A 25,813-nucleotide genomic window follows, 5' to 3' on the forward strand; every position below is an offset into this window, starting at 1 on the left:
CAAATGAATTTGGACTATAGTCTCTGAATTTCATGCTAGAGCCCAAAAAAATTAGATTTCCATTTTACACAATCTATAATGTGAAAGTGAACAAAATGTCTCATTTGTCTGCGACGATAATTTCATTCTTACACGTAACAAATTTATAGTCTTTTATTTAATTATGTGCTATAGCTAATAGTATTGCTTATCCAAAACCATGAAAGCTAACTTCAATTTAATTTAATTAATTTGTTATTAACTTTATTAGTTGCTTCCAAAATATAAGTCTATAGTCTTTGAACAGAAATCATGTTGTGCTTTGTTTTAACTTTTTTTCAACATTTACAGCTATATTCCAAATAACAAGGTTACAAAAGAAATTCCTAACTTATTAATTAAAATATAATATAATATTTTTTAAAAAGTTTTAATGTTATTATATTCTTAGGGATAGATTAAACTCAAGAATTTTGCTAAAATTGAAAAAAATAAAATCTAAACTATTTCTTCCAAGATTACTTGGATCCTAAGTTATTAGGATTTGTGGCTAGGGAAGTGAAATAAAATATATAAATAATAAAACAAGCAAAGAAAAATAATTTTAAAAAATAGTATATAAGCTACTATATATCATGTTACAAGATTACATAAAAATTTAAAGATTATATATACAAAAAAAACCCTATCTTTTTTTTAATCTATTTTTCTCTATACATGACCTTATCTTATACAATGCAATAACCTATTATACATATAAATACACAATAAAACATGTACATTTACAAGTAAAATCACAACCAATTAAAATGGTAATGATTTTATTGGTAAATATACTAATTGTTAAAAATTGATAATTAACCACACTATAACTATAGCTTGCTATAACCATCACCTAATTAATTTGACACATAAATCCAAACATATCCTAAGTGTAACATTTACTAGTGACATAAGTTGTGGAAATTTCACTAGTACAAGGTGGTATGTCCCATGTAACATTAGTCCTCAAAGCATCAAAATTTGGAGACAAATTGAAGGGAAATTCAATTGTTCTTCCTAGATTTTCCCATTGATTATTAAGCTGCATTTGATCTTGAATGTTTGGTTGTTGCATATCTTCAGGTAGACTTATTGAGAATCCATTATATGGATTGTTTGTGTCTTCAAAAGCAATATAGTTTGTGTTTGAAAGAATTGAACAATCATTATCAATTGTGCACTTTGTTGAACCATTGGCTTCAAGATTGTAGAACATTAGGTTATCAACAATGTCTCCATTAGGAAGAGAAATTTGTGAGGACTTGGAAATTGTGTTAATGTTGTTGATAGGTTTGTATGTTGGAAAATCTGAAGCTGAGAAGTTGGTGTTGGTGACTTGTTGTAGCTCACGCTCGTTGCTACAAAATTAAATGTCGATGATTAGCAACGGATACAAAAAATTTAAATCTTCTTATCACTATTATAAATATTATTTTTTTAAAATTTATTAAATAACTAATGTATCTGATCTATATATAAACAAAATATATTGTTTTACTCAGAAAAATTATTGAAAACATTTTATGTAATAACTTACATTTGTACGTTTGTTGTGGCTGATGATGCTTGTTCTATTGTACCTGAGATATTATTTTGTGAATAGAATTGATTGATGTTTGTAGTTTGTGTGAGTAATTCAGATACCATGTTTCCCGGTAATTGAGAGATCCAAGGATGAGATAATGCTTTTTGCACCATGGAAAGAGAATTTGTTTTCTTGAAAATCCTACAAATTGCCCATGAATCCTGAAAATTCATAAAAACACTTACTTTAACATAGAACTAATCAAAATTTGAATGTAGAACCTAGAAAATAAAATTATTAGTAAATATGACTCAGTTCGAATTTATTATTGTTTCGTTGACTGACTCATGACTCAGATAAAAATAACACAAGTAGTATGAAACTAGTACTAAAGTACTTACATTTGGAGAGAAACTTTTGTCAGAGAATTTTTTGGGAGGAGAGGTTGAAGAATCTGAAATGGAAATGGAAGGTAACCTAAACTCATGCATCATCCAATCAGTTTTGGTGCCTTTGGCAGCTCTACCTTTATAGAAAACAAGTGATTTCTTCAAACCAATGCATTTTCCATCAGATGAATAAATAGGTCTATCAGTTCCTGTGGCCTTCCAAAATCCAGCTCTTGTAACCCTATTAGGCCTTGAACTGTTTCTGTATTTTCTGTCCCTTGGACAATAAAAATACCATTCTTTCTCACCACTACTTGCAAGCTCTTTTTATAACATAAAAAAATAAGTCAATATTTTTGTCACCACAAAAAAAATATAATGTATTGAATAATTTACTCACCATTTTCTGTTACAATATTTCAAAACCAATTCAATATTTTTTAAAATTTTCAGACTTTTCAAGTTATTTTAAGTTAAATTAGTATAAGGTGTTTTTTTTAGAGTTTAATATCTGATGACGACAGTCTAAATCAATAATTTAAATAATAAAATTTTAAATTATTCTTTAAATTATTTTCATCTTAGTCATCATTTTATCTTCTATGTCATATAAATTATTCATATAATTAAAATTTATTAAAATTTTAATATATTTATAATTTCTATAAAATTATAAAATTTATAGATTAATCCTTATAAAAAAATTCTATTTTTTCCTTATTTTTTATAAAAATAGGGTGCGCCCCAATTTTATAAAAATGTAGAGACAAAAAAATTAACGATTTTTTTATTAAGGATCAAAATACAAAAATAAATATTTAATAGAAACAAAAATATATTTTAAATCAATCATTAAAATAAATTTTAATTTTAATTTTATTTTATTTTATAAAACATAACCCTAAGTTTTAAACTTTTTATGTTGATTCTTTAGAATATTAGAAAAAAAAAATGGGTTTAATGTAAAAAGAAGAGAAAGCTAGAAAAAAGTGTTATAAGAGTTCTTACTTGGAAGGTCCCATGGATCATATTTGTAAATATCAACTTGCTTAATAAGTTCAATAGGAAGAGATTTTTGTTGAACTTTTCTCTTGAGATAAAAAGCAACAAGTTCTTCATCAGTGGGATGAAAACGAAAACCAGGCATCAAATCATCAACCTTGATATTATCCATCTCAGTTCTTTCTTCCATATCCTCTTTGTCTCTTTGGAATTAATTCAGAAGATAGAAAGTGATGACTTCAAGATTTCAATACTCTAATTGCTATGGAATCTGCAACAAGTTTGAGCATAGGAAGTGACAATTAAATATGAGAATTATAACTCATTATTATAGTATAATATTCTTGATTATGCTTTTTCACATGCATGGAAACATGAAATTGAATTTGCCCAAATCAACACATTGGCTAAGTTAGTAATTTAAAATCCTTGCATCAAAATCAAACAATTTTGTTTGTCATCTAAGATTTCTCGCATTCACATTGTTAATGATAATAATTTTTTTAAATGATTATATATATATATATATATATATATATATATATATATATATATATATATATATATATATATATATATATATATATATATATATATATATATATATATATATATATATATATATATATTATGATGGCATGATATCATTAAGCTTTGTTTGACATATCACTATCATAGAAGCTAAAAGCTCTTAAAGAAGTTTCTAAGTTGTGCTAACTCACCGTTTGTGCAAAGTTTCTTACTCCAAGAAGTTGTATGTTCCCAAAGCTTTTGCCTCAAATGAAGATAGTGTATAATTTTGATGAAAATCAAGATAACTTTATAGTGATGATATAAAATTTATGAAAAAAATAATGTTATTTATGCTTCTCATGAACAACTTTCAAGGAAGATGTTAGTGTTCAAGTCAAGCTAAAGTATGGATAAAATTCTTTACTTCAACATCTAATATTTATAGTATACTTTTTATGTGAATTAATGACATAATTAAGGATCAGAAGAGACTATAGAATTAGTAGCTTTCTAAGATATTATATTATATATTTTTGGATATTATTCCATTTTCACACTTTGATGATGCTCATAAACAGTTGATTCAATCTTCAACAAATCAAAGACAAACACAAAATGACAAGCCAACCTTCTAACTTAATTATTCTTTTATTTTCTATGATTATTTAATTCTATTTTGGATTGTGGTTTGGTAAAATATTAGAAGGACCCACCAATTTATTATATTATAATGTTAATGTAGTTATCAATTCTTTTGAGGGTCCTTTTATGACAATTTTATTATGTTTTCCCATGTTCCGTGGCAAATAAGAACAAAATGTTGGTATTTTTAAATAGTGAAATAAATAAATAATTTTGTAATAAGTTAGTATTCTTTTGATAATGAAGGTATTCCCACTTAAGCGACTTGGAAAAAGAGTATAATTAAGTAAACAGTCAAATGATCCTCTAAAAGGACCTATGGAGGGAAAGAAGAATTCAATTTAAGTATGATCACAACTTCAATTAGGAACATACTTAGAAATTACGCTAAGAGAGACTAAATATAAAAGTATAATTTAATATGAGAAAACTAAATTATAAATTGCAAAATATATAATAAAAAATTAAAAAAAATTATTTAAATTTTAAATTGTCAAATAAAAAATGTTTCTGAGAAGACAATGAGGTTCACAAATGATGTGGTGAACCAAAATCTGATAGAAAATTCAAGTTTTTGGTTTTGTCTCTCGATACTCTGATCTGACGATAAGGGGTACTTATAAATACTATAATGTCCAAGTCAATGATAGTTAAAATTGAGAGGTATTTTGGATTAAAATAAAGTGTACTTCAATTTGGAGCTTTCGTTGTAACTTTATTGTAGGGTTATAAGGTTTGCGTCCTTAGAACATTCTCTTTGATGACAAATTTCTCAAGATACAAGTGTTCTCATATTTCTTATATCCTTGATCTAACAATCTCTATTATCTCACGGAGAATTTAGGTATTTCACTATCCAAACTTTTCTCCTTGTTGGGCCTTTTGGAGTTGTCATCGGCAGTAGACCCTCAAGTCTAGTCTGGTGTAGCCAAAGTTGTGGAACCTTGCTTTGCAAGTGATTGGTCAAGGAAACACTCTCAAAGAAGAACATACTTTTGGTGATCATAATTAGTCCTTGATGGTAACATGTAAACTCAAGCGTAAAACGGTTAAAAATATAAGCAGATCAATAGGGCTTGATAAACTTGTTTCTCTGATGATGACACCTAAATGGGATATAACTCAAGTCTTATCTCAAAGTAAAGATCAAACAACTGTCTACAAGATTTCAAGCATCTGATAAGTCTTGAAGTATATGAAAGTTTGCCTCAATACGTCTGAGTGAATATACATTATAAAACCATAAGGGCTTTCTTGTAAAGTATATGGCTAATCACACACACAAATAAACAAGTTTTAAAACTTATTTTCCTCAAGAAAATACTTCTAAAAATGCATTGATGTCATTCCAGATGAGTTAGGAGTTGTCAGAAAAGCTTTGGGCAAGTTTTTGTTCTTGCAAATTGATTGGCATTTCACACAATCGACTGAGTTAGTTCAAATGTGCGCCCTAAGCAATTATCCTAAAATCAATTGGTATCATCTCTTAATAATTGGTATCATATATGTTGTTTCTAAGTGTTGGCAGCAATTTTGGTAAAAAAAGAGTGTTCACAAGATGTCATGTGTGATGTCTTAACATGAGATATCCTATGTACCTGCTGGAATTCAAGAACATGTGCAAGCAGGATTGTTTCAGAATGTCACATACAATGACAAGACTTCTGATATTGGATGTACCTGCTGGAGCTTAAATGGAAGACATGTTCATGCAGGATTGTTTCAGATGACATACACAATGTCATGGCATCTGATATGGCGGTACCTGCTAAAAGCTATAAAGGGAATTATTGGATTATGCAGGATTTTTCCAGGATGTCAAACCCGATGTCATGACATCCTGTACACAGAATATTCAGTATGAATGTCTGGTGTTTTGTGATTGCACAATTAATGGCAATCTTTGGATGATTGAAGATATGGCTAGCTGGCGCATTCAATCATGGATTACAACCTGATTTACATATTTTCCAAAGAGATCTAACCAGCTGTTATAAAAAGATTTGATTGGAAAATAGATTTAGGGTTTTCAAGATGTCCAAGCCCAGCAGAATGCTTCTATAAAAAGGGACTTAGAAAACCTGTTTGGACACACAACCAAGACTGAGCGAAATATAGAGAGAGAGAGAGAGAGAGTTAGGGTTTGTGTCTGTTTAGTCGTAAGACTTGTAGGTCATTCAAGTCATCCATTGATGATTGAATTGGACTGATTTGTGGTTGTAATTTGTCACTCTAAAGTTGTTAAGCAAGAGTGTGTGTCTTCTTGATCAAAGTTGTGAAGCAAGATCAAGAGTGTGTCTTCTTGATTGAAACTGTGAAGTAAAATCAAGAGTGTGTAATTGAAAAGTATTTTCTTTTCTCAAGGGATTGTTGTTTAAAATCACTGGTGTGTGATTGTAAGGGAAGTAAGTGGGTTCTCATATCTAAGAGTGCTTAGGTAGAAATTGCACGGGTAGAGATTAGGTGAGAAAGACTGTAAATTGTTGAAGTGTACGGATAGTCTTTGAACTAATTCTATTTTAGTGAATTTCCTTTCTGGCTTGGTAGCCCCCAGACGTAGGTGAGTTGCACCGAACTGGGTTAACAATTGCTTGTGTTATTTGCTTTACCATTCTGTTTATTTATCCATTATGTGTTGACAGATATCAGTGTCGTAACTTTACCTTCGACATCTTATATCTGATACCAGAATTTCAATTGGTATCAGAGCAGGCATCCTGCTCTGGTTCTGGGTGAGATCTAGGGGCAATACTTTCTGGAACAATGGTCCAAGGAGGAGGGTGATCTTGCTCTTGGAAACTCTAAAGCCTTGAATGCAATATTTAATGGGGTAGACAAGAATATTTTCAGGATGGTAAATAACTGTGAAGTGGCCAAAGATGCTTGGAACATTCTCAAGATCACTCATGAAGGCACCACTAGGGTAAAGATGTCTAGACTTCAGCTGCTCACCTCCAAGTTTGAAAACTTAAGGATGAAAGAAGATGAAAACATTCATGAATTTCACATGAGTATCCTTGAGATTGTTAATGCTTCAGGAGCCCTGGAGAGAAGATGACAGATGAAAAGTTGGTGAGAAAAATACTCAGGTCACTCCCTAAGAGATTTGCAATGAAGGTGACTGCCATAGAAGAGTCTCAAGACATCTCCAACATGAGGGTAGATGAGCTAATTGGTTCCCTCCAAACCTTTGAGTTAGGATTAAATGATGGTGTTGAAAGGAAAACAAAGAGCATTGCCTTCATGTCAAACACAGAAGAGGATAAGAGTCAGAAGGGTGATGAAGATCTGGTCGATGAAGTAGCAATGTTGGGAAGGCAGTTCAATAAACTGTTGAAAAAGATGGATGTAAGATCAAAGGCAAATGTCAAGAACATCTCATCTGACATCAGTAAATCCAACAATGCTGAAAGAAAAGCAAGATCAGATGAGAAGCTCAAAGAAGGAAAAGAGGTTCAGTGCTATGAATGTGATGGGTATGGACACATCAGGACTGAATGTGGAACCTACTTCAAGAAACAGAAGATGAGTCTTGCTGCCACGTGGTCTGATGAGAGTGATACAGAAGAGGCTACAAATCTTGTGACTGCTTTGACAGGAAGATGGGGGTCTGATGAAGACTCAAGTGATGGTGAAGTAACCTTTGAGGAATTGGCCGCTACCTACAGAAAGCTGTGTCAGAAAAGTGTAGAGCTGAACAAGCAGGTTTTAAACCAGAGGAAAGAAATAACTCAACTTGAGAATGAGAAGGTAGAATACTTGGAGACCATCTCCAAATTGAAAACAGAAGCTGTGGCTATGAAGGTCAAGCTAGATGAAAGTCAACAAGTTGAGAGCCAGAAGATAGTAAAACTGGAGAATGAAAAGGCAGAACATGTGGAAACCATCTTCAAGCTAAAAACTGAAGTTATGCTCTTAAACTCAAAACTAGAAGAGACAACCAAGTATGTAAGGATGCTAAACAATGGATCTGACTCCTTAGACAAGATTCTCCAAACTGGACTAATCATAGGAGCCAAATCTGGAATAGGGTACCATAAATCTAAGGCTGAAAGTAGTTACACTAGTTGCAAGCCTCAAGCTAAACCTAAATGCAGCAATAAGAGCAGCCCTGAGATGTCACAGCATATGTCACATCATCAGAAGAGAAAACAGCAGAAGAGCAGACACCAAAGATGGAGATGTCATTACTGTGGGAAATTTGGACACTCAAGGCCCTTCTGCTATAAGCTATATGGTTACCCTGCCCCTGTTCATCAACAGAGTCACTATCAACCCAGACCCAAACAGCACAGGCCTATCAACAAGAAGCAATGGGTTCCTAAGACTAATGTTACAAGTCTAATAGCTCACCAAGAAGAGTGGTATTTTGATAGTGGATGCTCTAGACACATAACTGGAAACTCAGACTTGATAACTGATCTTCACCCTCATGACTTAAGCTATGTAACCTTTGGTGATGGAGCAAAAGGTGAAATAAAGGGGATAGGCAAGCTTGAGTGTCCTGGAGCTCCTAAACTTGACAATATTCTACTGGTCAAGGGCTTGACTTCAAATCTGATAAGCATCAGTCAGCTAGGGGATCAAGGTCTGAATATCATCTTCACTAAAACTGAATGTCTGATTGTTAACAAAAATAGTGAAGTGATTATGAAAGGAATCAGGACCAAAAACAACTGCTACATGTGGAGCTCTCAAATGGATGACCCCTCTAAGATGAGTGCAGTTGCGAGAAAAATGTCAGACAAGGATGTTACACCAAAACCTAAGACCTAACCTCAAAGAAGAGAAGGTCATGATGGCCCAAACACCTGAACATATGACTGGTGGTATGAAGTCTGAAGGTAGTGAGAGCTTTGCTGGAACTGAGACACAAGGGACTATGTGTGCAAAGAAAATTGAGATAAATAAGATATCAGTTGAAAGCAACAATGCTCAACCAGGGTGGATGAAATTACTGATAATTATCTACAATGTCACACTCGATGCTATGACATTGTATTATGACAACCTGTATGGTACACCTATGTCCAAAGACCATATTCAGCACAGCTGGACCAAGTACATTATTTGCTTTCATCACTCATGTAGAAAATATGTGGAAAACAAACTCATAGTTTTACAACATGAAATGCAACTAACCAACAGGACTGCAAAGGATTTGTATGATGTCCAACTGAAATATGAAAAGGGAAAATTAGGGGCTTGGTTTCTTGAGAAAATATGGCAATTAATGTGGAGTGGAAAAGGTAACAAAAATATTGTCTGCCCAATGAAAAGAAAAAGCCACATTAATAATGAATCATCTCCTAGTATTGGAAATAGTATCTATTTCATTTGCACGCTCTGCCTAAACATAATTCTTTCCATCTTCATCAAACTACTCAGAGAACCTCTGCTAGGGCAAAGAAAGTTTTCCCAAAAGTTCAACAACATGTCTCAACATCCATCAACATCTAGTTCAAAACCCTTTCATACTAGAACTTCCTCCATGGAATTTTTAGATGAAGATTTGATGGACGTAACTCCTCTGCGCATGATACCAGGTGACGTTCCAGGCTGCCCCTTCCATGGCCGGAGCTAAGCAAGGTAACACTTCTGAAAAATCTCCTGATAAAGAGGACATGCACTCTACTGATCGCATCATAAGAAACCTAGTTACTAGGATACTGAATGAAGAGCATGGAGTCAAGGACATTTTTACCCCTCTCCTGAGGTGGAAACCCAAGCTGAGAAAGATGATGACTCATCTAAAACAGAAAAGGAAATAGCTGCTGAGGGACTATGTTCTCTTGGAAAAAACTTACCGAGTATGTCTCCTAATACTGCTCAGGACATTGAGGAAGAAAGGTATGAGGAAGAAGATGACACGTTGGTCAATCTTGTGAAAACAAGTGTAGCAAATAGACTGAGAAAAAGGAAGAGTATGGTTGAGATAAGGACAGGTAGGAAAGAGAAAAGGGTTGCTGGTATAGGTCCCTCCAAATCTTGGAGTAAAGTAGAGGTTAGGAAGAAGATAGATAGTGAGAGTTCTGAATCTAATGAAAATGTCGAAGACGATGTCCCAGACATCTCCTCTGACAAAAGAAAGGTTGTAAAGAAGTCTTCCAACAAAGTAGTTGCTGAGCACCTAGACAAATGGAGGTTTATCACTCAAAGAAGGGTAGCAGTTGAAAGAGAATTAGGGAAAGAGACTGTTGAAGTGAAGGAAGTAATGGAGTTAATCAAGGTAGATGGTCTTATGAAAACTGTGACTGCTCTGCCTCAATGCTATGAGGGGTTAGTCAAAGAATTCATTGTAAACATTCCTGAGGAGAGTTATGAAAAAAGCAGCAGGAAGGTCTGCCAAGTGGTTGTTAGGGGTAAGTGTGTGAAACTTTCACCAACCATCATCAACAGGTTCCTAGGGAGAGGAACTGATGGAGGGGTAGATCTAGAGACCACAGATTTGTAATATTTAGGGCTCTTAAAGAGTTCCTTGAATTTGTTCATTATCTCAGCTTTCAGCTGTGTATAATGTTGGTGTGTACTGCATGAATATTATGTTTTAACATGTTTAATGTTATAACATCTGTCCTGACATTCTCTGACAGACTAATTGACATTTATTTTGTCTAATTGGTCACCTTTGGTCAATTTTGACTAAAAAGGGGGAAAAGTGTTGATATGGAAGCAGTTGTGGAGAGATGTGTGTGGCTGGACTGGAGGACAACTATTATTGAAAGAAGTGCACATGTGCTACAACAGTATGTTTGTCTGTTTACAGATGTCAAACAGGATGTGTAATATGGTGCACAGGTGTTGATGTTGAAGCAGATGTCAGTATGACATTCTGGCTGGTACAGGTGCTGGATTTACAGTAGTTGTTATTTGATGAATGCACAAATTGAGGGGGAGAAGAAGTACCCTTGTGCATTGTGCATTTATGTGTCTTACTAGTTGCATCCATAACTAGTAATTCTGTTGTTTGTTGCATAGATTTAGGGGGAGGAGAAGTACCCTTGTGCATGTGTGTATTACTAGTAGTCATAACTAGTAATTGTTTTGCTTCTACTGCTGATTAAACTTCTGTTATGTTGTTTAACTGCTGATAGTTTGCCTTGTGAACAAAAAGACAGATATATGTTTTAGCCAAAATTTGCCAAAGGGGGAGTTTGTTGTTTCTAAATGTTGGCAGCAATTTTGGTAAAACAAAGAGTGTTCACAAGATGTCATGTGTGATGTCTTAACATGAGATATCCTATGTACCTGCTGGAGCTTAAGGAACATGATCATGCAGGATTGTTTCAGAATGCCACATACAATGACAAGGCTTCTAATATTGGTTGTACCTGCTGGAGCTTAAATGGAAGACATGTTCATGCAGGATTGTTTCAGATGACATACACAATGTCATGGCATCTGATATGGCTGTACCTGCTAAAATCTATAAAGGGAATTATTGGATTATGCAGGATTTTTCCAGGATGTCAGACCCGATGTCATGACATCTTGTACACAGAACATTCAGTATGAATGTCTGGTGTTTTGTGATTGCACAATTAATGGCAATCTTTGGATGATTGAAGATATGGCTAGCTGGCACATTCAATCATGGATTACATCCTGGTTTACATATTTTCCAAAGAGATCTAACCAGCTGTTATAAAAGATTTGATTGGAAAATAGATTTAGGGTTTTCAAGATGTCCAAGCCCAGCAGAATGCTTCTATAAAAAGGGACTTAGAAAACCTGTTTGGACACACAACCAAGACTGAGCGAAATATAGAGAGAGAGAGAGCTAGGGTTTGTGTCTGTTTAGTCGTAAGACTTGTAGGTCATTCAAGTCATCCATTGATGATTGAATTGGACTGATTTGTGGTTGTAATTTGTCACTCTAAAGCTGTTAAGCAAGAGTGTGTGTCTTCTTGATCAAAGTTGTGAAGCAAGATCAAGAGTGTGTCTTCTTGATTGAAACTGTGAAGTAAAATTAAGAGTGTGTAATTGAAAAGTATTTTCTTTTCTCAAGGGATTGTTGTTTAAAATCACTGGTGTGTGATTGTAAGGGAAGTGAGTGGGTTCTCATATCTAAGAGTGCTTAGGTAGAAATTGCACGGGTAGAGATTAGGTGAGAAAGACTGTAACTTGTTGAAGTGTACGGATAGTCTTTGAACTAAGTCTATTTTAGTGAATTTCTTTCCTGGCTTGGTAGCCCCCAGAAGTAGGTGAGTTGCACCGAACTGGGTTAACAATTGCCTGTGTTATTTGCTTTACCATTCTGTTTATTTATCCATTGTGTGTTGACAGATATCAGTGTCATAACTTTACCTTCGACATCTTATATCTGATACCAGAACTTTAATATATATCAAAACCTTCCATTTGTGACCTTACCAATTGATTATTTAAGGTGTCTAATTGATTAGAGCATTGATTTGCCCCATGGACTGTTTCCAAATCAATAGCAAGCCTTGTCCTATAAATAGAGTTTCTCTATAACTTTTTCACATCCAAAAAAATGAGATTAAGTTTCACTTTTCATTTCTCTCATCATTTATTTAAATTTCTTATTTTTATCACATATATTTTTTTATCATAATGCTTCGAGAGTATTCTTGATCCTTAGTGAGATTTATTGTTCTAGGTGAGGGATAAATAGTAAATTTACCAAGGGTATACTATCTCTTGAGTAAACAACTCTTCTGTAGGAAGCGGTTATTTCCATTGCGAGTTAAACCGATTAAAAACTCTTGTACTTTTAGGGTGTTATCCTAGGAAGTCTCTATTTGGGTTATGAGTTTTGCCTTGAAGAAAATATCTCGTTTGGTTCGGAAAGATCAGCCAATAAAATCTCCACAACATTTCTTGAGCTCGTCCTGGTTAAAAGCTCTATCGGGTTTGAGATCATCCCAATCAAAATCTCTCTTGGTTCTTGAGCTCATTCTAGTGTAAAAGCTTAGCCGGTTCGAGATTATCTCTGTAAAAATTTCATTTCGATTAGTGGCCCGCCTGTGTAAAACCTCAATTTGGTTTAGAGGATAGCCAACTAAAAACTCCATATTGGTTTGAGGTCAACCCGTGGAAAATCTTTGTTGGGTTTAGAGACTAACCGATTTAAGTTTTGTTCGTTGATTTGGTAAAAATTAGTCTGAAAACTTCATTTTCTTGTATAAGGAGGTTTGTAGGCACATCCTTCTAAAAGCTAACAAGTTTAGTGGATACTCTCAAAAATAATTCTTAGGGACGAGAGTAGGTCATCTTAAAGTCGAACCTGTATAACTCTTTGGTTTTTCTTATCCCTTATCTCTATTACTTTCTAGTAATTTTCTTTCATTTGATCTTCCGTTGCTTGTTTATTCAATTGCTTTTGCAAAAAAAATTCAAACTCTGATTTTACAAATTATTTTATTTTAAACCAAAATTTTGAAACCTCCATAGTTCACCCCTGCCTCTTAAGAAAAAACTTAGTTTTTTGGCCGGTTTTGTATTTTTTTCGGTCGATTGCTATCAGACCTGAATTCCCTTGCTCTATTTAAACAATTCGTAGTTTTAGGATTCACATTATCCAGCATTCACGAAATACAGAATAGGGCATACGAATTCTATGAAGAGCTAATTCTTAAAGACCATGAATTCATGTCGCGGGCGCAATGACCTCTACACTGCACCAAAAACTGAAGTTCATGTTCAAAGACAAATTGGTCATTATTTGTGATGAAAATGATCTACTTGTTAATGAACTGTCATCCTTCTGGTACATGGAGACTGAAAAAGGCATAGTTGAACTTCCTCTTCATTGTTTAGAGTTTGAATATGTTAGCTTTTCTAACTCAAATCAAGACAGGATAGTGGAGGTGGTTCTGTCATCTCTAAAAAAGCGCCAAGGAAACTTTTGAGAGAGGCATCCCTTCTGGTTGGGGCCAAATAGTTCATGTTGCTGAAAATCATGATCGATATGTGATCAATAAATAAAAATATTTTTTACATTCAAAATCATGTTCCTTTCCTTTCTGTTATTTTACTTTTCACAAAAATAAATGGCAAAAGTTTCTTTTTCTTTTACACATTTCATTAAGCCTATTCTAAATTAAGCTCATAAACATATAAAGAAAATAAATACATTGGTAACAACATGGCTAGTGTCTCTTGTAACTCTGAGTTTCCAATTAACCAAGCTGGAGACGGCGGTGAGGAAGATTGTGAATTTTCGGTTGAACTATCAAGGCTCCTTGAGCACGAGGAAAAGGAGATTCAGCTACACAAAGAGCCAGTAGAAGTTATCAACCTGGATTCTGATGAAGCCAAGGAAAAAGTAAAAATAGGGGCATCCCTTGAAAAGCATGTGCGCACTGAGTTGGTTAAATTGCTTCAAGAGTATGTAGACGTCTTCGCCTAGTCATATCAAAATATGCCTTGTTCAGACACCAACATCATTGAGTATCATTTTCCACCCAAGCCTGAATGTCCTCCGGTTAAGCAGAAGCTCTAAAAAGGCAGATCCGACATGGCACTGAAAATCTGGGAAGAAGTTAAGAAACTGTTTGGTGTTGGCTTCTTAGCCATTTCTGAATATCCTCAGTGGGTTGCCAATATCGTCCCAGATCTAAAGAAAGATGGAAAGGTTAGGATGCGTGTATATTATAGAGACCTTAATAAAGCGATCCTAAAGGATGAGTTTCCTTTACCTCATACTGATATCTTGGTCGATAACACTGCTCAGTTCTCCGTTTTTTCACTCATGGATGGTTTCTCGGGATATAATCAGATAAAGATATCTCCATGTGATATGGAGAAGACCAATTTTATCACACCTTGGGGAACTTGAAATTCTGGTATCAGATATGAGATGTCGAAGGAAATGTCACGACACTAATATCTGAGTAATGCAAACAGAATAAAGATAGAGAATAGTAATGCAAGATACACAAGCAATTGTTAACCCAGTTCGGTCCAAATCACCTACATCTGGGGGCTACCAAGCCAGGAAGGAAATTCACTAAAATAGAATCAGTTTAAAGACTCTCTGTACACTTCAACAAGTTACAGTCTTTCTCACCTAATCTCTACCCGTGCAATTTCTACCTAAGCACTCTTAGATATGAGAACCCACTCACTTCCCTACAATCACACATGTGATCTTAAACAACAATCCCTTGAGAAAAGAAAACACTTTTCAATAACACACTCTTGATTTTACTTCACAGTTTCAATCAAGAAGACACACTCTTGATCTTGCTTCACAGCTTTGATCAAGAAGACACACACTTGATCTTGCTTCACAACTTTGATCTCCTTGGAAAACCCTAAATCTATTTTCCCAACTTTGATCAAGAAAACCCTAAATCTATTTTCCAATCAAATCTTTTTATAACAGCTGGTTAGATCTCCTTGGAAAATAAGTAAATCAGGTTGTAATCCATGATTGAATGCGCCTGCAAATCAGATCTTCAATCATACATAGATTGCCATTAATTGTGCAATCACAAAACACCAGACATTCACACTGAATGTTCTGTGTACAGGATGTCATGACATCGGGTCTGACATCCTGGAAAAATCCTGCATAATTTCATAATTCCTTTTATAACTTCCAGCAGGTACAACCATATCAGATTCCATGACCTTGTGTATGACATCTTGAAACAATCCTGCATGAACATGTCTTTCATTTAAACTCCAGCGGGTACACACATATCAGATGCCATGACCTTGTGTATGACATTCTGAAACAATCCTGCATGATCATGTTCCTTAAGCTACAGCAGGTACATAGGATATCTCATGTTAAGACATCAAACATAACATCTTGTGAACACTCTTTGTTTTACCAAAATTGTTGCCAACACTTAGAATCAACAAACTCCCCCTTTGGCAAATTTTGACTAAAACTTATATCTGTCCTTTTTGTTCACAAGGTAAACTATCAGCAGTTAAACAACATAACAGTAGTTTAATCAGCAACAGAAGCAACACAATTACTAGCTATAGTTACTAGTAATACACACATGCACAAGGGTATTTCTCCTCCCCCTAAATCTGTGCAACAAAAACAGAATTACTAGTTATGGATGCAACTAGTAAGACACACAAATGCACAAGGGTACTCCTTCTCCCCCTAAACCTGTGCACACATCAAACATCTTCCATGAACATCACAGCTACTGTAACCACAACACCTGTACCAGCCAGAATGTCATTCTGACATCTACTTCAACATCAGCACATGTGCACCATATCAGACATCCCCTTTGACATCTGTAAACAGAACATCATTCTGTTTTTACACCTGTGCACTTCCTTCAATAATAGTTGTCCTTCAGTTCAGCTACATACATCTCTCAACTCCACAACAACACTTCTCCCCCTTTTTAGTCAAAATTGACCAAAGGTGACCAATTAGACAAAATAAATGTCAATTAGCCTAGCAGAGAATGTTAGCACAGATGTCATAACATATAATATGTTAAAATATAATTGTTCAGGAGATACAAACCATCATCATACACAGCTGTGATAGCTGAGATAATGAACAAATCCAAGGAACTCATTAAAAGCCCAAAAAAAATTACAAACAGGCATCCATAAGGACTGCTGTAGCACCTCAAATTTGCACCCCACGTTCATTCATTCATTTCATTTTTTAGGTCATTGACATTACATTAACATTACATAGTGCATTGCATCACATCCAATTGACTGGCATCATGAGGATCCATCAGTACCAAGGAGCAAAGCATTTCCATGAGATAAAGGCCCTATGGTGGTTCTAGAGAGCTTATATGAGCCAAGGTTCATTTTGAAGCAACTTGACCAAGTATTAGAGGCTCAAAGTCCACAGTGCAGTTTCAGGTCATCTGGGGCCCATAAAAGTCAACTGCAAAGTCAACTGAGGGCTAGGAGGTGGAGAAATGGTTTGAGATACTTAATTCATGTCCCAAAGAGGTTTATTCAACATGTCAAACTCATACCTGGAATATTTTGAAGCCAGATCAAAAGTTTCCAAAAATGGAAAGTGACCATTAATTTCAAGTTTCCAAAAATGGCAAGTTTTTGGACCAACTTCAACTCAACTTTCCAACATCAAAGAAGCTTAAAATGAAAATTTGTCCAACATGAAAGTTGAAGATCTTTCTCTCCCATTTCCAAAAAGTTCAAGATCATGAGCATCTGATGAAGGGTTGAGGAGATATAACCAAATCATTGCCAAGTGTGCATGGAACTTCAAAAGGCCATAACTCTTGACTCATAACTCCAAAATGAGTGGCTCTTTTTGCAAAATTCTTCTCATGACATGAACTTCCCAAATCAATTATCACATTGCATGAAAATTCATCATATGATCATATGCATACTCATGTCCATTTTGGAGGGAAAATCATGAATTCAAAATTGGTGCATCATATGGACTTTTTAACCATTCCAACATGTTCATAACATGGTTTTAAGTGAAAATGCATGGCTATTTGCTACTGTTCACGTAGGATTGCATGCATGGGGTGAAAAAACCAAATTTTGCATAACACCTCTTTTCTCATTAAAGTTTAATTAGTCAAGCCTAAACATGATTAGGAAATGGATTAACATATTATATAAATAGCTAATCATAACAGAATTTTCACAATTTCACAATTTCACAATTCAAGATCTAGATTGAAAATTTCCCTCCAAAATTTCTCTTCTTCCAAATTCAAAAATTCTTCAAAGAACACTTGATTTTTATTGCATATTTGTGTTCTTGGATCATTATTCAGTATAGATCAAGCCATTGATTGCAAAATTTGGTGAAGAATTGAGCACTTGAAGATCAAGAACATGATAATGGAGATTCAAATCTAAGCTAGATCCAAGCCATTCCAAGCTTCAATTTCAACTCCAGAAGTCATTACAAGGTTGATAGAAGAGATTTGGATGCTTGCCAAGCCTTGAATCCACCACTGCCATTGTTGGAGCTTCAAGAGGTCACATTTTCGCATCTCTTAATTCATGTTTATATGCATATAATCTTGTAGCCCTTTGCATGCTGATTCTACTGATATAAAATTCATGAAAAATGGCGCAATATTGAGGAAGATACATGAGATTAAAGTTTGAATGTTCATGGAAGTTTCTTTTCGATTTGCTTTATTCTTTAGGAATTAGAGCAAGATAATGGTAGATTTGGTTTCCTCATGTCAAGACGATTCGTTTGGTATATGGCTTTGCAAAATCTGGAAAAAAAAATATTTGAGGTTATTGTTCACCACCGTCTTCATGAAGAAGATGGTGGTTTCCACCGTGTGCCGCCCTACCTGTACAGGCCTAGGGTTTACTGGTTTGAATATCACTATAGCGCGGCCTCCCTGGTCCAGCGGTTAGGGGAAGCACCCGTGATCGCTATGTCCTGAGTTCGAAACCTGCGAGCGTCCTTTTTTTTTATATATTTTCATCAATTAACCAAAACTACAGCGTTTCATACTCCTTCCCTTCGAATCCTGGCTTTGGCAATTCTGCATTTTCATAATTCATTTTCATTATTTCATGATATTTCAATTTTTATTTGATTTTTTCCATGATCTTCAAAAAATCATAAAAAATAGAATAATGATCCAAATAATTCCATGTTTTTTCCTACATGATCCTATGAATGTCTAGAATTTTATGGTATTGATTTTGTGATTTTACCATGCCTGGAAATTAAATTGTGTTAGAGTGATTGAACATGTATGCTTTTGTGACCTTGCTTCATTCATCCTATCATAGAATGCTCATACATGATCCAAATGCCATGAAGTTTTGCATGATGATTGTTAACATGATGATGGATTTGTGTGATTTTATTTGGCATTTTTGGATATTGTCTTCACTATTTGGGACACATGTACTTTAGGTGTGACAATTTGTGTCACACAATTGGATGTCTAGCTTGTGCATTTTTGTATCCATGTCAATTGAACTTTGATGATTCTGATTTTTGATATGATGATTGTGTTTGATGTGTTGAATGCTCATAAAAATTTCTAGAATTGTTTGAGTCTTTTCTGTTTTAATGTGGAATTTTCATTCTTGATGATCCATTATGAGCTTTGGATTTGCCTTTGCCTTCTCTTGCACATGAAATGAACATGCTTAATGCTTTTGACTTTGTCCTTTTTAGGACATGTTCATGATTGATTAAAGTTTCTTTGTGTTGAGTATTAGCTTCTGTTTTGAATTTTTCCCCCACTTTTGACCCTAGGCTTTGACCTAGGGGTTTGAACTCACATTTGAGTTGTGCATTTCAGGTTCAAGCTTCTAGTCTTGATGGATGATGTTGATTTCATAAATTGAGATGCAAAATGATGTGCTTCACTAACATTTGTTGTGTTGTAGGTTCCTTGGAGAGGAATTCACTTGATTGTTTGTTGTAACACCCTTCTCAAATACCCCAAATATTTAATTAAAATAATAAACATATAACAGAGTAATTATGCAGTTAAGGGTGTCACACAATCATTCACACCATATTCCAAATAATTGTCATGCTCTTTATTTAATCAATTAAACATGTGCATAAACCGCAGCGGATATAACTCAAATTAATCAAAACATGTAACATACTACATGTAAACGGGTTCAACAATCTTTAACAACACAATTAAAAAGGTTCCCTCCCGATGTTACATCTATCAGAGCATGACCCACTAAGGAGACTACACTAGACTCCACGCATTCGCTTCTACTCAACTCATTTCTCGTTACCTGAAAAATAGTTGTAAGGGTGAGTTCCTCAATCAATATAACAAGCATTATAGAATATAATGTCATGTTAAGTAATTTAACACATTAATCACCCTAATCACAACATACAATCAGTAACAGCACATTAGCTCAACATCATACTCAACACCAACATAAAGCACAAGTATAATCTCAAATCATACTCCACAACAACACAAACACACGCATAATATTGGAATACATCCATCCATATTATACGCCATACATACATTATGCAATGAGACTCCACACATGCGGTACCGACTATTCTTGAACATATAGTCCAAGCTCACCGATCAAATCCAGATACGGCTACTAAGCTCACTAGTCCCACTCATTTGAGATCTAATGACTCACTCACTAATTCCTCACCATGGGAATTAGCTACAGCCCCGAAGGCTAGACTATGCACACTAATCATCTAGCATGCAAACATCAACAACAAATCCACACTGATTCACTCACTAATTCCTCACCATGGGAATTAGCTACAGCCCCGAAGGCTATGCTATGCACGCTAATCATCTAGCAATGCAGCATCAACAACAATTCACAATGAACATATGCTTACACTCTAAGTCATACAACAGTCCATTCACCAATACATACATAATATATACATTCACAACATTATGCATATCATCATACATCATCAACATCACATCATGTCAAATAATTAAATACAGTATTAGCACACTCTACTAATACCTATACTGCTCAAAACAGCGGGATATAATCCCTATTACATCACATGCCAACATAGGCCAACTCTCAATTAGGCACACAACATTTAAAACACCAATTTTCCACTCTGCAACAGTGTTAACCGGTTAACGCCCTGGGTTAACCGGTTAACGCAGCACAACACGCCTCCTGTCTCAAAACTTAACAGTGTTAACCGGTTAACGCCCTGGGTTAACCGGTTAACGCAGCACAAACAGCAATATTTCAGCAATCACAACAGTGTTAACCGGTTAACGCCCTGGGTTAACCGGTTAACGCAAGCAAAACAGCACATTTTCACAATTCAAAACAGTGTTAACCGGTTAACACCCTGGGTTAACCGGTTAACGCAAGACAGAAGCTGTTCCTGCGCTAACTCAAGGCAGAATGCAGAATTCTCCGCATTTCCCGCCGTTGGAGGACTTCCGGACCTCCGATTCCGATTCCGTAAAAAGCTATACGTTCGGAATTTCACAACTAACCCAAACACAGATTCAATTTCAGTCTAAATACAATTTATCCAACATAATTCTTCAGCATCAACAATCCCAATTAGGGTCAAATTAACGGCTTATCACTACCCATCGCATATTATCCCATAATACCCATTAATCGACGATAAACCCCCCTTACCTGATTAATCCGGCAATTCTTTGAGCTCCAAGCTTTTCTCTCTTCAACCTTCAGCCCTTGCTCTGTCTCTTTGCCCTTTTCCTCTTTCACGATCGTCTCTCTGTTTTCACGTGAAACTTTCTTTTTACCAAAATGGGATTCTTTCTCTTATTTCCAACATATATATTTTCCAAATTATATTATTATTTCAATAATAATAATAATAATAATAATCCAATAATAAAATAACCCAATTATTTGATTAAATTAATAATATACTATTAACTTAATTTAAATAATTATTTTATTTTATTGGGGTGTTACAACTCTCCCCCACTAAAAGAGTTTTCGTCCTCGAAAACATACCTCAAGCGAACAACTCTGGGTAAGACTCCTTCATCTTACTCTCAAGTTCCCAAGTCACATTGCCACCTGCTGGTCCTCCCCAAGCTACCTTCACCAAGGCAATCTCTTTACCCCGCAACTGCTTCAACTCTCGATCCTCGACCCTCATAGGTGATGTTTCAACAGTCAGGTTATCTCTCACCTGTACATCATCTATTTGGACAACATGCGACGGATCATGAATGTACCTCCTCAACTGAGACACATGAAAAACCTCATGCAAATTCGCAAGCGACGGCGGTAAAGCGACACGATAGGCTACCTCCCCTATCCTCTCTAAGATCTGATAAGGACCAATAAATCGAGGTGTCAACTTCTTCGACTTCAAAGCTCGACCAACACCAGTTATCGGAGTAACACGAAGAAACACATGATCTCCCTCTTGGAACTCAAGTGACTTCCTCCTCTTATCATGATAACTCTTCTGACGACTCTGAGCAATTCTCATCTTCTCCTGAATCATCTTAATCTTTTCCGTAGTCTGTTGAACAATCTCCGGTCCAACCACAACACTCTCACCGGACTCATACCAACATAAAGGTGTCCGACATCTCCTACCATACAAAGCTTCAAACGGTGCCATACCAATGCTCGAATGAAAACTATTGTTGTAGGTAAACTCAATCAAAGGCAAATAACAATCCCAAGCGCCTCCCTTTTCCAAAACACAAGCCCTCAAAAGATCCTCCAGTGACTGAATCGTCCTCTCAGTCTGACCATCAGTCTGCGGATGATATGCAGAACTCAATCTCAGCTTAGTTCCCAAAGCCCTCTGCAAACCTTCCCAGAACTTCGATGTAAATCTAGGATCTCTGTCCGAAACAATACTCGACGGAATACCATGCAAACTTACAACCTTCTCAATATACAACTCAGCTAATCTCTCTAACGGATAATCCATTCTGATCGGAATGAAATGAGCCGATTTCGTCAATCTGTCAACAATCACCCAAATGGCTTCAAAATTCTTATTTGTCCTCGGTAAACCAGAAACAAAATCCATACTGATACTATCCCACTTCCACTCTGGAATAGCCAACGGTTGCATTAGCCCAGACGGCTTCTGATGCTCAATCTTTGACTTCTGACAAGTCAAACAGGAATAAACAAAACTCGCAATTTCTTTCTTCATTCCCGGCCACCAAAATATCATCAATAAACACCACAACAAACTTATCTAGGTACGGGTGGAAAATCCTATTCATATACTCCATGAATACTCCAGGCGCATTAGTCACACCAAAAGGCATTACAGAATACTCATAATGTCCATACCTTGTTCTGAAAGCAGTCTTCTGAATATCCTCAGTTTTCACACGTATCTGATGATACCCAGATCTCAAATCTATCTTGCTGAACACACTCGCACCAACCAACTGATCCATCAAATCATCAATCCTCGGCAAAGGATACCGATTCTTGATCGTCACTTTATTCAGTTGCCTGTAGTCTACACACAACCTCATAGTACCTTCTTTCTTCTTAACCAACAACACTGGTGCACCCCACGGTGACACACTCGGACGAATAAATTTCTTATCCAACAGATCTTCCAGCTGACTCTTCAATTCAGCTAACTCAACAGCAGACATACGGTACGGAGCCATCGATATCGGTCTAGTACCAGGTACCAAATCAATCGAGAACTCAACTTCACGCTCTGGCGGCAATTCATTCACTTCTCCTGGAAACACATCAGGAAAATCACACACCACGGCTAGATCGCCAATCATCAGTTTATCTTTAGCCTCCAGAGTCGCTAACAGCATAAACAACTCTGCCCCATCTGCTACTTCCTCATTCACCTGCCTGGCTGATAGAAACAAACTCTTTCCTTCTTCAATCTCAGGAAATATCACCGTCTTATCAAAACAGTTGATAGAAACTCGGTTAAACACCAACCAGTTCATACCCAAGATAACATCAATCTGCACTAGTGGAAGACACACAAGGTCTATCCCAAAGTCTCTACCAAAAATACTCAAAGGACAACTCAAGCAAACTGAAGTAGTAGTCACTGAACCCTTTGCAGGAGTATCAATCACCATACTACCAATCATCTCAGATATCTCTAACTTAAGTTTCACAGCACAATCCAAAGATATAAAGGAATGAGTAGCACCGGTGTCAATAATAGCTATAAGAGGAAAGCCATTAATATAACACGTACCTCGGATCAAACGATCATCTGCAGAAGTCTCAGAACCTGATAAAGCAAAGACCTTGCCTCCTGACTGATTCTCTTTCTTCGGCTTAGGACACTGTGGACTGATATGACCCAACTCTCCACAGTTGAAACAAGTTACAGTCTTCAACCGGCACTCTGCAGCCAAATGACCACCCTTGCCACACTTGAAACACTTCATCTCAGCACTGGTACACTCATGGACACGATGTCCAGCCCGACCACATCTATAACACTTAGCAGGAGCACTAGAGTCTCCCCCACTAGGCCTCTTCATCCCACTCTGCTTCTGGAAACCTTTGCCAGCTGCATACAGTTTTCCACGATCATTCTGATTCTTGCCTTTCCTATCAACTCTCTGTTGATAGCTCTCTGCTCTGGCTTTGGAATCCTGTTCAAAAATCTTGCAACAGTCAACCAAGTCAGAAAACACTCTGATCCGCTGATATCCAATAGCCTGCTTGATCTCGGGACGCAACCCGTTCTCAAACTTCACACATTTCGAAAATTCTCCAGCAGCCTCATTATAGGGAGTGTAATACTTCGACAACTCTGTGAACTTGGCAGCATACTCAGTAACCGACCGATTGCCCTGCTTCAATTCCAAGAACTCTATCTCTTTCTTTCCTCTAACATCCTCTGGAAAGTACTTCCTCAGGAATCTCTCTCTGAACACAGCCCAAGTGATCTCAGCATTTCCAGCAGATTCCAACTCAGTGCGGGTAGCAACCCACCAATCATCAGCTTCCTCTGACAGCATATGCGTACCGAACCTGACCTTCTGGTTATCGGCACACTCAGTTACTCGGAAGATCCTCTCGATCTCCTTCAACCACTTCTGAGCACCATCTGGATCGTATGCTCCCTTGAACATTGGAGGATTGTTCTTCTGGAACTCACTCAGTTGACGAGCAGCTCCCATTCCCACAACATTCGGATTTCCTCCAAGTACTCCAGCTAACATACCCAGAGCCTCAGCAATCGCAGCATCATCTCTACCTCTTCCAGCCATCTCTATTCTGAAAACCCAAACAAACTAAAACAATGAGTACTGATAGGGTTACACAACACCTATACCGTACAGGGGAAACAGAATAATTACGACTCGACTCGACCGACTATGCTCTGATACCACTAATGTAACACCCTTCTCAAATACCCCAAATATTTAATTAAAATAATAAACATATAACAGAGTAATTATGCAGTTAAGGGTGTCACACAATCATTCACACCATATTCCAAATAATTGTCATGCTCTTTATTTAATCAATTAAACATGTGCATAAACCGCAGCGGATATAACTCAAATTAATCAAAACATGTAACATACTACATGTAAACGGGTTCAACAATCTTTAACAACACAATTAAAAAGGTTCCCTCCCGATGTTACATCTATCAGAGCATGACCCACTAAGGAGACTACACTAGACTCCACGCATTCGCTTCTACTCAACTCATTTCTCGTTACCTGAAAAATAGTTGTAAGGGTGAGTTCCTCAATCAATATAACAAGCATTATAGAATATAATGTCATGTTAAGTAATTTAACACATTAATCACCCTAATCACAACATACAATCAGTAACAGCACATTAGCTCAACATCATACTCAACACCAACATAAAGCACAAGTATAATCTCAAATCATACTCCACAACAACACAAACACACGCATAATATTGGAATACATCCATCCATATTATACGCCATACATACATTATGCAATGAGACTCCACACATGCGGTACCGACTATTCTTGAACATATAGTCCAAGCTCACCGATCAAATCCAGATACGGCTACTAAGCTCACTAGTCCCACTCATTTGAGATCTAATGACTCACTCACTAATTCCTCACCATGGGAATTAGCTACAGCCCCGAAGGCTAGACTATGCACACTAATCATCTAGCATGCAAACATCAACAACAAATCCACACTGATTCACTCACTAATTCCTCACCATGGGAATTAGCTACAGCCCCGAAGGCTATGCTATGCACGCTAATCATCTAGCAATGCAGCATCAACAACAATTCACAATGAACATATGCTTACACTCTAAGTCATACAACAG

The 25,813-nt window shown here is 36.1% G+C and overlaps 1 protein-coding gene across 1 annotated transcript; it reads right to left on the bottom strand.

The window, feature by feature from the left end:
- Positions 1-674: 674 nt before the first annotated feature.
- Positions 675-3,751, bottom strand: LOC127122260 (putative NAC domain-containing protein 94). Its single transcript, XM_051052628.1, has 5 exons — positions 3,660-3,751; positions 2,944-3,208; positions 1,948-2,258; positions 1,559-1,767; positions 675-1,379 (listed from the first exon to the last, which is right to left on the bottom strand). The coding sequence occupies exons 2-5, from the start codon at positions 3,125-3,127 to the stop codon at positions 908-910; spliced, it is 1,176 nt and encodes a 391-aa protein (XP_050908585.1). The 5' UTR covers positions 3,128-3,208; positions 3,660-3,751; the 3' UTR covers positions 675-907.
- Between the last annotated feature and the right edge of the window lie 22,062 nt (positions 3,752-25,813).

The sequence above is a fragment of the Lathyrus oleraceus genome, chromosome 1, assembly GCF_024323335.1.
Source record: "Lathyrus oleraceus cultivar Zhongwan6 chromosome 1, CAAS_Psat_ZW6_1.0, whole genome shotgun sequence".
NCBI classification, from domain to species: domain Eukaryota; kingdom Viridiplantae; phylum Streptophyta; class Magnoliopsida; order Fabales; family Fabaceae; genus Lathyrus; species Lathyrus oleraceus.

What these genes read in the sequence shown, in the direction of transcription:
- LOC127122260 (XM_051052628.1), bottom strand. Translation starts at nt 3,127, where the DNA reads ATGGAAGAAAGAACTGAGATGGATAATATCAAGGTTGATGATTTGATG. An exon ending in TGATCCATGGGACCTTCCAA is followed by an intron (nt 2,259 to 2,943) that starts GTAAGAACTCTT and finishes TGTTATAAAAAG; the next exon opens with AGCTTGCAAGTAGTGGTGAG. An exon ending in GCCACAACAAACGTACAAAT is followed by an intron (nt 1,380 to 1,558) that starts GTAAGTTATTAC and finishes TTAATTTTGTAG; the next exon opens with CAACGAGCGTGAGCTACAAC.